The following is a 12,009-nucleotide window of genomic DNA, read 5'->3' as shown; positions in this document are numbered from 1 at the left end:
GGTGGAAAAGAAGAAAATGATTAAAACTTACCCTTTAAAAATAGGAGGCAAAACTCCCAAGTGGGTTGCAGGATTACAACAGATGCCGTCTTGCTCACCACCAGAGGAATGTGGGCCTTTCTGTTTTAGACATTAAAACAAAAACTCACCAATTCTCAAAAATTTTGGTGTGTTTTTTCTTAGAGAGCGACCAGCATGCAAAACATGCAAAACCTGTTCTTTGGGCAGGCCTCAGCAGTTCTGCAGTTCTTTCCTTATAGATGAACTACTCTGTTTCTTAAAGTGATAGGTCAGAAGAAATAAACCTTTGAATGTGTCTATGTTGCAAACTCAGCTTGGGATTTGAAATTTCGTAGCTCGTGAATCACCACCAATAATAAAGGTTTTTAGATGTGCAACAGGGACTGAGTCCAGGATTTCCTGTGCTTCTCGGTGGCTGCTTTATTTAATATTTGGATTTTAACAGTTGTAAGAGCACAAGTACTGCAGTGCTTTCCTTTGTTTCTGCATCTATACTTATTTGTCAACTGCTTTGGGACCTCTTCTTACTGGGATGCTGTTGGAAAGTGTTTTACTGGGATGATTTATTTCAGAAATGTCTGGAGAGAGTTTGGGCTTCGAGAAGGCTCTGCACATTTGAAGGAAGGCTTGCTCTCTCGGCATTGAAAACCACATTCATCCAAGACCTGAAGATCTTTATAGTAAACAGATAACCCCAAAGAACCGAGCATGCACCAGTTTCCCTATGTGTAAACATCAACTCTCGCACCGTAAAAGAGCATGCAACAAATCTAAGTAACTTGAGCACAAGAGAAAACTCTGATGTGCTCAGTGTAAGAATTGTTTACCATAAGGCTTTGCTTCTGGCAGTTGCTATCAATTTTTTTTTTTTTCCTGTTGCCAAGGAAAAACTTTAAGGACTCACTGGCAGAGAGCTCTGTATTCCTCCTGCCGAAGGGCAGTTCAACTTGCAGACAAAGACTTGGGGGTTGCATGGCTGGAGAGGAGTTGCTGCTCCCAGTAGGAGCCACAGAGCTGATCTTGCTCCATAGAGATCTGGGCTTGTTAAATGAGGCCCCTGTGTAGTGGGTGAGCCACACTCAACTGCCGCCTGCCTCTGCTGAGGCCCCATACTGGTCTGGGGGTACCCAGAGTTAATATCTGCACCTGCTTTTTTGCTTTCTTCCTCCAGGTTTCCATCTGAAGTCGGAAGAGTCAAGTTCCCTTTTGCAGACAGCAGTTTCAGTGCTGCAGAGCTCCTACTTGGACTCTACATCTCAGGATGGCTTTCAGTACAGCCAAGCAATTCTGGTGGAAAATGATGTTTTCCGGAGTGAGGTAAGGCTGATGGAGGAGCAGGGTGTTGCTGGCAGCTTGGAGAAGGGTGGTGTTTCTTTGGAAGCTGCAGACATCTGTAAATGCCAGTTTATTGGCAGGTCTGTCTTCCCTTTGCAGCGCGTGACTGATTTGTCTGCCTTACAGAGCCCCATTTGCAGTTCATGGCTGAAGGGAGCCTTTTCTTTGCTTTCTTGCACTTCTTCCCAATCTGATCAGGAACAAAAGTCCATTCAGCCAGTGTTGACAAACATTCAACAGCAGTTCCTGGAGCAGGTCTTCAGGGCAGGTTTAAATCCTGGTTTGATACCTAGCAGAGAGCTTTAATGTTATCAAACTTGTGCTGATTCACAGCAAGGCAGATTTCCCCCGTGGTATTTCTTCCATCTGCCCTCACACCTGTACAGGCACAAAATTTAACTCCATTTCCCTTTCTTCAGCTGAGTGGGGCATGTAGAGAGCCACTTTTAAAATGCCTTTTATCCCTATATTCCTGCGGTCATTGGCATGGAAGACAGGCTGTCTTCTCTGGGGACTGAAGGTGATGAGTCTGTTTGTTGTCATGAATTAAATAGAGCTTAGACATTTTGGTTGCCTAAGTCTGGGATAGTCACTGTGGAGCTGGATAAAAACTGGGAAAGCAGGTATCAAGTAATTCATTGATTTGCCTGTGAGTTCTAAAGCCAAAATAAGCAAAAGCAGTGATGAGATTGTTGTTTCCTTATAATCTAACCCTGTTTTAAAAATCCTGTCTTTCTACAGCTTCTTTTATTAAAGCCCCAAAACATCTTGGACTCAGACCCAGGTCTGTTTGCTCCCATGATGTTCTCCCTGTTGGCATTGAGAACATGCTCTGCTTTAATTATCACACAAAAGAAACTGGAGTAATGTGTTACTTGGCTGTAGCCAAACCGTCTGAGCTGTAGTTGCATGATAGCACCTGCCTCTAGTCAAAATAGTCTAGGCTTCCCTTCTCAGTGGAGAGAGAAAAAGAGAGGTGCCTCCAAGCATCTCACTTTCTGTAGGCATCTTCTCCATGACTGAGATGATTTGTCTTCTTATGGCCGTAGCTGGCTGTGAGATGTGATGCTCCACCAGCTGCTCAGTGAAACAAGCTCCCCAGTAGCTGGCAATGTGTGGCAAGAGGGCGAGGTGGAATAAGGCTGAACTTCCCTAGGATGAGCAGAGCATGGCACTGTGGGGCTGGATGTGCCTGCTGTCCCTTGGAGGATATTGAACATGTTCTGCTGGGGACAAAGGCAGGGACAGATACATGGAGTGGGGGCCTTGTGTTGGGAGACTGGGTATGCGTGTGCCTGGGGGAGGAAATAATATGTGGGCACATGAGTGGGTCTGGCATTACCTGGCTGCTGCCAGCTGCCCTGTACTGACCTGGACTGGAGGTACTTGGGATACATTGTCCTCACACCATGAACACGTGTCACTTGGCTGTGGCTTGAACAGACTAGAACAAAGTGGTGTTGTTGTCCTCTGCAGCTGAAAGCTTTTGCCCAAGCAAAGGAAGCCGCTGGGTACAGCCAGGAGGAGCTGGAGGAGACCTTTGCATTTCTCCTGTTTGATAATGAAGAAGAGGTAATCTGAAACATTTATTCAGCTTAAGAAGTTTGATGCCAAGTGCCTGCATGTGTGCTCTGTCCCACCAAAGCCCAGCAGATCTGTTGACTGAAGTGTCCTGGCTTGCTGTACTGTGGTTACCAGTGCAATTACTACTGCGCAAACAGTCAAGAACAAGTTCTGAAAGCAGCTCCTGGGAGGTTTTAGTGATGAATCTTATTTTGCATCTCTCCAATCAATTACTGTTTGAGATTTCGCTGCTTACTTTGCCCTCTGCAGGGAGATAAAGGAGTCTCCCTTTGTCACCAGCCAGGTGAAACCTTTCATGTAGGCTTAGAAGAGAAAAAGCAGCTTTGTTACAGAAGATGGGAGTTTGTCAGGTAATTTGGGCAAATTCCCTTGGTTTTGCCAGCTAGTTGGAGAGAGTGCCTGACATAGCTATTGGGAAAGTTACTCCTGCCCGTTTTCTCAAGGATGCTTTTGATTTTGTGAAGAGAGTTTGTCTATACAAGGATGTTCAGGGAATCTAGTGGGAATTCACTTTTAATGTGATTTAATGGTGCCGTGCTAAATCACAGTAGAGATGGTTTTGTTCAGGAAGAGAATGGCCTGAATGTGGTTTAGTTCTGTTCAGTTTGGATTGAGCTACAGCAAAATAAACCACTTCCAGTCTCAGTTTGGGTGCAAGAATTGTCCGGCTTAGTTTTGGCTGTTTGAAATTAACAGGCTGTGCCGAGTGTCTGAGCTCCTGGTACAGACCCTAGGAAAGAGGGAGCTCTCTAGAACACAGCTGGACCTCATTTAATACAGGCATCTAAAATCCTGGGCCTAAATTGCTCTCTGGAGGACCTCTCCATTGTTCAGAGGAGAAGTCTAGCTGGCTTAGTCTAAGCTAGGCGCTTGCCTTTTAGAAGGTACAAGTTAGGTGTGATGCATGCCCCATGTTGCTTATAAAGGGACTGACTACAGTTTGACTGGTTTGCTTTTATTTCTCTCCCATAATATGAGTTCAGACTGCTCCTGTTGTCACTCCTTGGTCAATATGTATTTGGACTTAGTACACTTTAATGAATCTGCTTTGGACATGGATTAAATCAAAGCCGGTGGGATGCTCCCAAGGGAATAATTGTGCCTGTGGAGGGGTGAACACAAGAGTAGCAAATATCCTTTGCCTTCACAGCATCCACGTTGCATTTATCTCTCCACAAATTGCACAGACAAAGAAAGTGCAAAGTCCAGCCTTACACTTGCGGTGGTTTCTGGAGGTGCTGGATTTTTTCCAGATTTTTCTAAGCTGTTGTTTCCATGGAGGTTTTTGTAACAACACTTGATAAAAACAAGTATTTTGTACCTGAAACAACAAATTTTCTTCCTGTGGACGTTGTGTTTAGTTTCCTTTGTACCTCAGGTGTCTTGGGACTGTAAGGGTCTCTAATTGACTTGTGGCACATGTTTGCCTGTTGCAAGTGTTTTTACCAACTGTTGTGCTACAGATTTCAGTAGCTGTCCCCCTTATCTTTGAAAATAGATGGTAAAAGAGGCTGTCTCTTCTTTTGAAGGCAAAAGAGGTGTGTCAGACAGGCCTCCGTGTAAACAGCAGTTCTATTTCCACGCTTGGTGACCCAGCAAAAGGTAAGATTTCCATTCATAAGGTCAAGAGATCTGTTCACTGTTCTGGGGATATTGACTCCTTCAAAAATAAAAGCAAACACCCAGACAAACTCCTAGTACTGCCTTGTTATTTACTGCAAAGATTCATGGAGATACCTGTGTTTCTTATATGGGAAACTGCATTTGTTTGGATCAAGCAAGCAGCAGTGTTTTCGTTCTGCCCCTTCAACCAGATGAAGATGCGATCTTCCCCAGGGAATGTTATCATCAATTCATCTCTCCTTTTCAGGTTTTTTATCCCTTGTTAATCGTTTGTCACCAAAGTGGCATTTTGGCAGCTTTTCCCACCAGTTTGCTCTTCAGAGTCCATTTGTTGAGCTTTTGCCAACAATCCTGTTAATAACCAGAGCGGATCATGACATGTCAAAGCCCTTTCCAGTATGTGCTTGTTCCTTGTCCAAAGGTCTGGGGCCTCAAGATGTGCAGTGCAGGACACGTTACTCAGAGAAATTCTTCTGCCAGCAGCAGATGATCTCCCAGTACTCATCCCAGAAGTCTTTGCAGGCCAAGACACCTAATGGTTGAGCAGTCAATGGCAGTGAATGCAAACCCAAACAAGAACTTGTTATTCATCTGGGTGTATTATCTGAATCCTGATGGACTGAGATTAATACTGTGGTTTATCTCTTTGTAGCCCTTCCCTTGCCCAGTCCCTGTTTCCCCTCCAGGTACTTCTCTACCCGTCTTGTCTACAAAGATAAAGCAGGAGTGAAGAGCCAACCCTCCCATGCCCCCAGTAAATCCACATATGATGTGCCCTTAGTGTGGAGAAGGAATGGGAACAAGCTATGTCAGAATAGGCCTTGTCACAGGGTAGAAGGTTCACATTGGCATCTGGGATGCTGAAGGGCCGTAAAGAGCCAAGGAAGGGACTTGGGAGGATCTGTGCCATGCCACGGGCCTGCTATCATACCCTTGTAGTGTGTGTTTCCTCTGTATAAACATCTACATTGTCTTTGTGTGACTCCATATTGAGCAAAGTACCTGCCCCACGTGGAGTCTGACCTGGAAGCCCTTCACCAGATCTTCCTGTAAGAGACAAGCCCTCACTCAGTATGTTTTCATGTAATGTGGGGCAAAACCAACCTTAGCTGGCTACTTCTCCCAGGAGAAACCCAAGGTAACTCATTTCCTAGAGCTGATCCTGAAAAACATATAATTGCTGTTCCATACCAGCAGTCAAAAAAAGAAAAAGAGTCAGAAAGAGTTTCATCCTTTCTATGGCAGCAAGTGCTGCTCTGATCTGCTGCACTGGCTCTGCAGAGACTCCCATTTCTGCAAGAGGGTCCTCTTTAGGGCTTTTTTGGCAATCAGCTTTATTCAACAGATGATTTACATTATCTTGCATTGCTTTGTTTTCATAGGAGTTTATATTTCCAAGTATGCAGACTGTCTTCATCCCAGACCGTGGTATCATGGAAAATCAGGCTATATTGTCATTTGTAAGCTGATTAAGGTAAAATACAAATCTTGCTTTTTATGTGGAACAGTTTTCAGAAGCCGCTATACAGTACAAGGAGTTTTTAAGGAGATAATGGTGCCTGTAACTGTGGTGGGGTGTAAAATAGGCTCTGTTGAGAGCTCGTCAGGATTTTTTACTATGGGATGTGTTAGGTTAGAAAGCAAGAGATCCAGCTGGGCTTGACTGGTGGCCTGCAGGGCAGCAGAGGATGCAGAAGACCTTCCAAATTCTACCACTGAGATCAGAATTTCCCCCTAGGGTCACCTTTTTCCCTGAACTGTCATGTGTTTGGGGGTTTGAGGGGAGGGCCCTAAGGTGGCTCAGATCACAGCCCCATTCTATTCCTCCACGGGGCTGGCATGTGGCCCCTTTCTCCCCTTCCCACTGGTTCCTGCTTTCTGTAGCTGACACTGAAAACACATTGCTCCCATTTGGTCCCCTAAGCAGAGCAGATTTGTCTGCCGTGCCCAGTTCTGCCAAGTCAGGCCCTCATGTTTGGAAGGACACAAAGGCATGTAACCCCCTCACAGTGGTGGGGAATACGGGGCTGCCAGCAATACTGTCTTTGGGGAAATGGAGGATTCAGGAGGTCTTTTAAAACAAGTTTCTGTGAACAGTTATGTGTATTTTTCTTATTATTTTAAATTTTTTTGTTAATTTTCTGGCACAGGGGAAGGTCAAGGTGATTTCTGAGAATTACACAACCAGCTATACCTGCCCATCTCCTGGCTATGACTGCCATGTCGCCTTGAGCAGAAACAACACACCATCAAAGACCAGCCACTGCCAAGCCTTTGAGCAGAGCCAGGTATCTGTTTGCAACAGGACTGTGCAGGCAGCAAACACGGTCTGCAGGGGAACGCAGTGTTGGCCCAGGTGCCTTGCTTGTTCTCACCTTGTGTTTTTTTTATCTGTTTCCCTTCTCATCCCAGTATTATGTGTATGAAGTGTCCGATGGCAGCACTGCCGAGCGGCCAAGGCAGATCTGCCCATACATAGTCATCGCCTGCCGGTACAGGGAGCTGAAGGAAATGCCTGTCTTAGCTATAGAGAGCCTGTAAGCAACTTGCTGTCGTTCCAAAATACCTAGTTGCTTTTGTGGGCTGTTTTTACTTTTCCCATTGCTAAATGTTCCTCTTTTTCTCCCTTTTCTCTAGACCTGAACTTAATCACAAAGGTAGGAGCATCTGGTGATTTGGTTTGTTTTATAAATGTACCTTTCTCTGTTTGCCCTTCTCTCTTCTCCTGCTTTCTCTGAGCTGTTCTCCCTTTTGCCTGTAGTGTTGTACTGCCCATGGAGGGGGGAGCTCTCCATCCGGGGCCAGCTTTTGTGCAACATCGCCCTAAGGACCCCATACAGCTCCACGATTCCAGCCCAGCTGTAAGTTGCCCCTTCCTCTTCTTTCTGTGCAATTTGTGGAGTGTGAAGCATTAAATCTTTGGGTGTCTGAACCAGGGAAAGCCAGTTTTGATTCTCCTGCCCCATCCTTTCATTGATCAGCATCATGCAGCTGTACCAGCCTACCACCTGCACTGTGGGGGCAATCATCAGTGTTAGGAAAGTGGTGTTGGGCAGCTGGCGGTGCCGTGTCACAGCAATAGCTGGATGAAGACATGAGATCAGGCCCTGAACTGCAGCTGGAAACAACTGTATTTTGTCATCTGTTTTTGTTAACTGCTTTGGGATGTTTATTCCAAATCAATTATTCCTGCTTAGGATTCTTCTCCTTGTGAGAAGTGGGCTTCTTGATGGTGCATATATGATCAGCCAGTTGTGTTTACAGATCAGCACAATGGCAAATAAGATACACTGAGGTAACTAGCATTCAAAAAACTAAGATACTTAAAACCTTCAGCAGTCAAAATCCAGCCAGCAGGCAGCAATTTGAAACAGCCAGTAACACAGTCAACAATATCAGTGTTTGGAGATGTTTACAAACAGGATCCTCAAATCAGCAAAGTGCTAAGCAAGCTGCACCTTCTCCAGTGTTCTCCAGAGCTACTTTCTCTGGTTTCATGGTGACAGGGCAACCAGAACTTTCTGTGCTTAATCCGGAGAGCCTTTTAGGCTTGTGATCTCACCAGCTACTGCTTTATCCCCATAGGCCTCCCAGCCTGGACATTACCCATGTCATGGGTTTGTCCGACTTGAAGAAAAAGCTACCAGAAGCTGCATTTGGGAAAAGAAATTACATTGAGAATGAAGGTGAGTGCAAAACCTGCCGGCATGATGAGTAACGTATACTTGTGCTATGCCATAGGAATTGGCGCGGGGGGTCAGAGTTCAGGTTCACATGGCACTGGGTGCTGTGTCTCGAAGGGTAGTTGATTGCAGATAAACAAGGAAAAATGCCAAGGCAGCACAGATATGTTTTCCTGTCCACACTTACATGGTCTCCTGGTACAATGTAATCCTCTTCCCAAAGAAACCCTTTAATCAGCCTGTTCCTGGGACAGGACAGGGTGAGAAGACCCTGTTTTGAGACCCGGGCTCCCATCCTGCAAGGTGCCAGACATGGTGAAACTGAGAGCAAATGCAAGGGAGCAAACTTTCCTCGTCTTGCATGATCTCCATGTGAGGTGAGGGACGTTCCACCTCTTGGGATCTGACCCAGTGTGTCTTGCATCAGGGCAGGTGGGGGTAGCTGCCAGCCAAAGCCAAAAGATGTGGCTACCTGCAGTAGCTTTGGGTCATGGGTAACCTACTTCTGACTTCAAGGAGACTGACAGTGAATGGCAGCATGAGAGGGGAGAGGAGTCCAGAAACCTTAGGGAGAGGCTCAGCAATCGGCAAATAAAAGCACAGATTTGGGGAAGAGGGAGCAGGACTGTACTCTCCCCTTAGCTTGAGACCTTAGCTAAGAGACCCTGCTTGCCTATAGTCAACCACTCTCTGTCCTGGTCAGTGCAGGCTGGGGAGGTGGGGACCTGTGTCTGATTACACTTTGTGGTTCATACTGCTGATTGATTTTTGGGCTGGAGTTTTGATGAGCCTGGCAGCTCTCAGCCCCAAGGTGTTGAGCTCCCAGTGGCTGTGAATGACTGTGCATTGCAGTGGATGTGGTTACTGGCATGGATACCAGCAGGTTGCACATGGAGAGCTCTGCATGCAGTTTGCAGAGGGTCCAGGTAAATTTCCATGTCGTCTTGCACCAAAATAAGTGTGGACTGCTGCAGTGTTGCCTCCCATCTATGTATTGGCTCTGCTGAGCCAGGTCGGGGGCGCTGATCAGGCCAGCTGACAGCCAGCCTGGTTTGGGGGTTAGCATTCAGCTCACAGTGCAGGTGGACACAGGATAGTGCCAGGGCAAGGGAGGAGGCAGGAGAAGTCAGGGGAGGCCACAGCAACACTTGATGAAGGTGTCATGGAGCCACAGTCTTAAGATCAGCTGGTGCAAGAGAGGAAATACTTGAACAGAAGAATTTTGCTGTGAAATTCAGAGGGTAAGTTGGGTCCAAGATCTTGTCTTTGCTAAACTCCTTTGGGGATCAGTGTGTGGAATAAAGATGCTCCATAGTAGAAGAGGATATGGTATGTTAGAATGAGGTATTTCCTCCTGAAAGGCTCCCTGTCTCTGTTGAAGCACGCAGCATTAGTTAAATTGCTTCTGTTAGCTGCAGGGGTAAGATAGGAAACATATTCTGTGAACCATGGGTTGAAAAGGAAACTCACTGCAATATGAATGCATATACCAGCTTATATGGTATTAAAAAAAAAAAAAAAAAGGTGTTTGGTTTTTTTTTTAAACCCAGTGCTTCCACCAATTGCTCACACATCTTCCTGGTCCAGGAGCACTTAACTTGTTTAGAGTTCATGCAAGAGGCACTATTTCAACATCAATTCTCTCTTCTTTTGTCTGCAGTTTGCTTTCAGGGTGTTTACTTCAGTCTGTATGAAGTAGAAATATCGAATAAGGATCAATATAAAATGGATCAGTTGTTAGAAAATCTAAAAGAAAAGGACTTGGTAAGTTTATTAAAACATTGTCGTTCTGGGAGGAAAGTGGCCTTTTAAATCAGGGGTCCTCAAACTTTTTAACCAGGGGGCCAGCGCGCAGATTAAGTGGCAGGCAGTCATCTGCGGCTGCTTGGTTTTCCCCCCCCAACCCCCGGGTAAATACCGAGGCCCGGATTGAGGACCCGGGGGGGGGTGGGGCCGTATGCGGCCTGCGGGCCATAGTTTGAGGACCCCTGTTTTAAATGATTTCTTGAAACTTTTGGTAACATTATTCATAGATTCTGAACTAATGCAAAATGAAATTAATTTCCTTGTGTTAGGTATTATTTTCCTGCTTTGTTGTTCTCAAACATAGTTTAGTCTTTTCTGTATTTAAACTGTTAACTGAAGATTACCCACTATGAGCTGGGACCTGACTTCTAGGGTGAGCATGCCCTGCTGAGCAGAAGGCATTATGCCAGGCAGAATTCACCTTTGGCTATGTTTATGCCAAATTAGATTATTTTATTGTCTTTATTAGTGATTTTTCCCCTTGCACTGTCAACAGCATGGTGGACAAGGACAGCAAGGGGATCATATATATCTTAAGAAAGCAGAAGCAAAGTCCCACAATGCCAAAATGATAATTACTAAGTAAAAAACGCACACTTTCATGTGCCTGCCTTTTTCTCTCATGGCTGAAAAGTAGCCCCCACTCAGCTGGACACTCGTGGTTACACAGCTGAAACCTCATGGGCTTCTGGGAGCTCTGAAAATGTTGAGATTTATCCTTTTTTTTTTTAAATGGGGAATTTCCCTTGTGATATTATATGAAAAGGCTTTTTCCCAGCACGCTGGGGTCTTTTTGTTCCCAGTGTGATTGTCACACCTCTTTGTGACTCCAAGGGATAATCCTCACCCCTGTGGAGCACAGCACCTGTGTCTCTACTGGGATTTGTGGTTAGGTTGGGTTTGGCTTTGCTGCTGCTGGTTGCTCTCTCACATCTGATGCTTCCTGTAGATTCAGGGTTGTAAATTCATGGCTGTAAACTCATGTCTGGCTGGGCATATCCTCCCCTCACTCTTAAATTGGCAGCAGCCCGTGAACTGCCTGGAAGTGTTGTCGCTGTGCAGCAGTGTTGAAGAGCTGCCCACTGATGTGCAGCTTCTCTCATGTAACATACCACAGCAAGTGTTTGTTGTAGGTCCCTGTAAGAAAAGCACTTAAACTCCCTAAAGAATTGATTAAACTATCTTTTATGGGTAACAACATGAGAAGAAATAAGGAGGATAGCAAATGCAACCTTAATGTCCCTTCGCCTGCAGGGACCCCTGAACTGTGTGTGCAGCATCAGCTGGACCTCTGGCTGGGGCACAGATCTGTCCATGCTGCACCTTGAGGCTCCTGGCATCTGAAGGGACATAAGCTTATCCCTCTTTTCTTCTCCTTTTCTCACCAATGAAAGATACTTTAATCAACACTTTTCAGAGTCCAAGTGCTTTTCTTACTGGGATCTGTGACAACTGCTTGTTCTGGTGCATTACGCCATGTTTGCAGCCACTGAGGATTTAATATACATCCTGCCAAGCCCAACAGAGCTGGACTCACTAGAGGGGTCAGCAGAAATGAGCTGGTTGAGTTGTGGCCATGATCAATTTGGTGTTGAAAGCCATTAGGAGCATTGTTTCTGTAGAGCTTCCCCACCCTCATAGATTAATCCAGTTTGACAAATGTATCTCCCTTATTTCAGCGAGGAAACAGTGACGGCCCCTTTGGGGTGTGCTTCTTCCCTCCCCTTAGCATGCTGTTGAATGGCCCATGGGCGCATCTGCTTTGGCAGCTGTTCCCAAAAGCACAAGTGAAGAATGCCCTCCATCTCCTTCCCTTTTCAGTGGTGTGTGAGCCAGGCACCCCACTTTGTGCAGGGCCCAAGTGAAAATGAAAGGGTGGCTGGGGCCAGGTGGGGTTGCCTGAGGCTAGCTGTACTCCTTTCCGTGAGCAAGTCTCTTAGCTGTGTGTCAGGTGGCT

At 45.8% G+C, this 12,009-nt stretch overlaps 1 protein-coding gene across 8 annotated transcripts in view; it reads left to right on the top strand.

Annotated features, from left to right (window-relative positions):
- TASOR2 (transcription activation suppressor family member 2) overlaps positions 1-12,009 on the top strand; it is a 62,096-nt gene that overhangs the window by 8,448 nt on the left and 41,639 nt on the right. For 7 of the 8 annotated variants that reach the window (XR_005104651.1, XM_037390447.1, XM_037390446.1 and 4 more), the window contains 10 exons: positions 1,193-1,338; positions 2,833-2,928; positions 4,470-4,542; positions 5,946-6,037; positions 6,714-6,851; positions 6,976-7,100; positions 7,201-7,220; positions 7,325-7,424; positions 8,149-8,249; positions 9,907-10,010. Coding sequence is in view for 7 of the 8 variants with exons in the window: in XM_037390447.1 (XP_037246344.1) it covers positions 1,193-1,338; positions 2,833-2,928; positions 4,470-4,542; positions 5,946-6,037; positions 6,714-6,851; positions 6,976-7,100; positions 7,201-7,220; positions 7,325-7,424; positions 8,149-8,249; positions 9,907-10,010 (995 nt within the window). In the remaining variant the exon portion in view is untranslated. Of the gene's footprint in view, positions 1-905; positions 1,090-1,192; positions 1,339-2,832; positions 2,929-4,469; positions 4,543-5,945; positions 6,038-6,713; positions 6,852-6,975; positions 7,101-7,200; positions 7,221-7,324; positions 7,425-8,148; positions 8,250-9,906; positions 10,011-12,009 lie in introns of all 8 variants that reach the window. The other variant, XM_037390449.1, reaches the window with a different exon arrangement.

The sequence above is a fragment of the Falco rusticolus genome, chromosome 5 (assembly GCF_015220075.1).
Source record: "Falco rusticolus isolate bFalRus1 chromosome 5, bFalRus1.pri, whole genome shotgun sequence".
Taxonomy (NCBI): Eukaryota; Metazoa; Chordata; class Aves; order Falconiformes; family Falconidae; genus Falco; species Falco rusticolus.
Note: the sequence above shows the minus strand (reverse complement) of the source record. Positions and strands in the feature narration are given on the sequence as shown.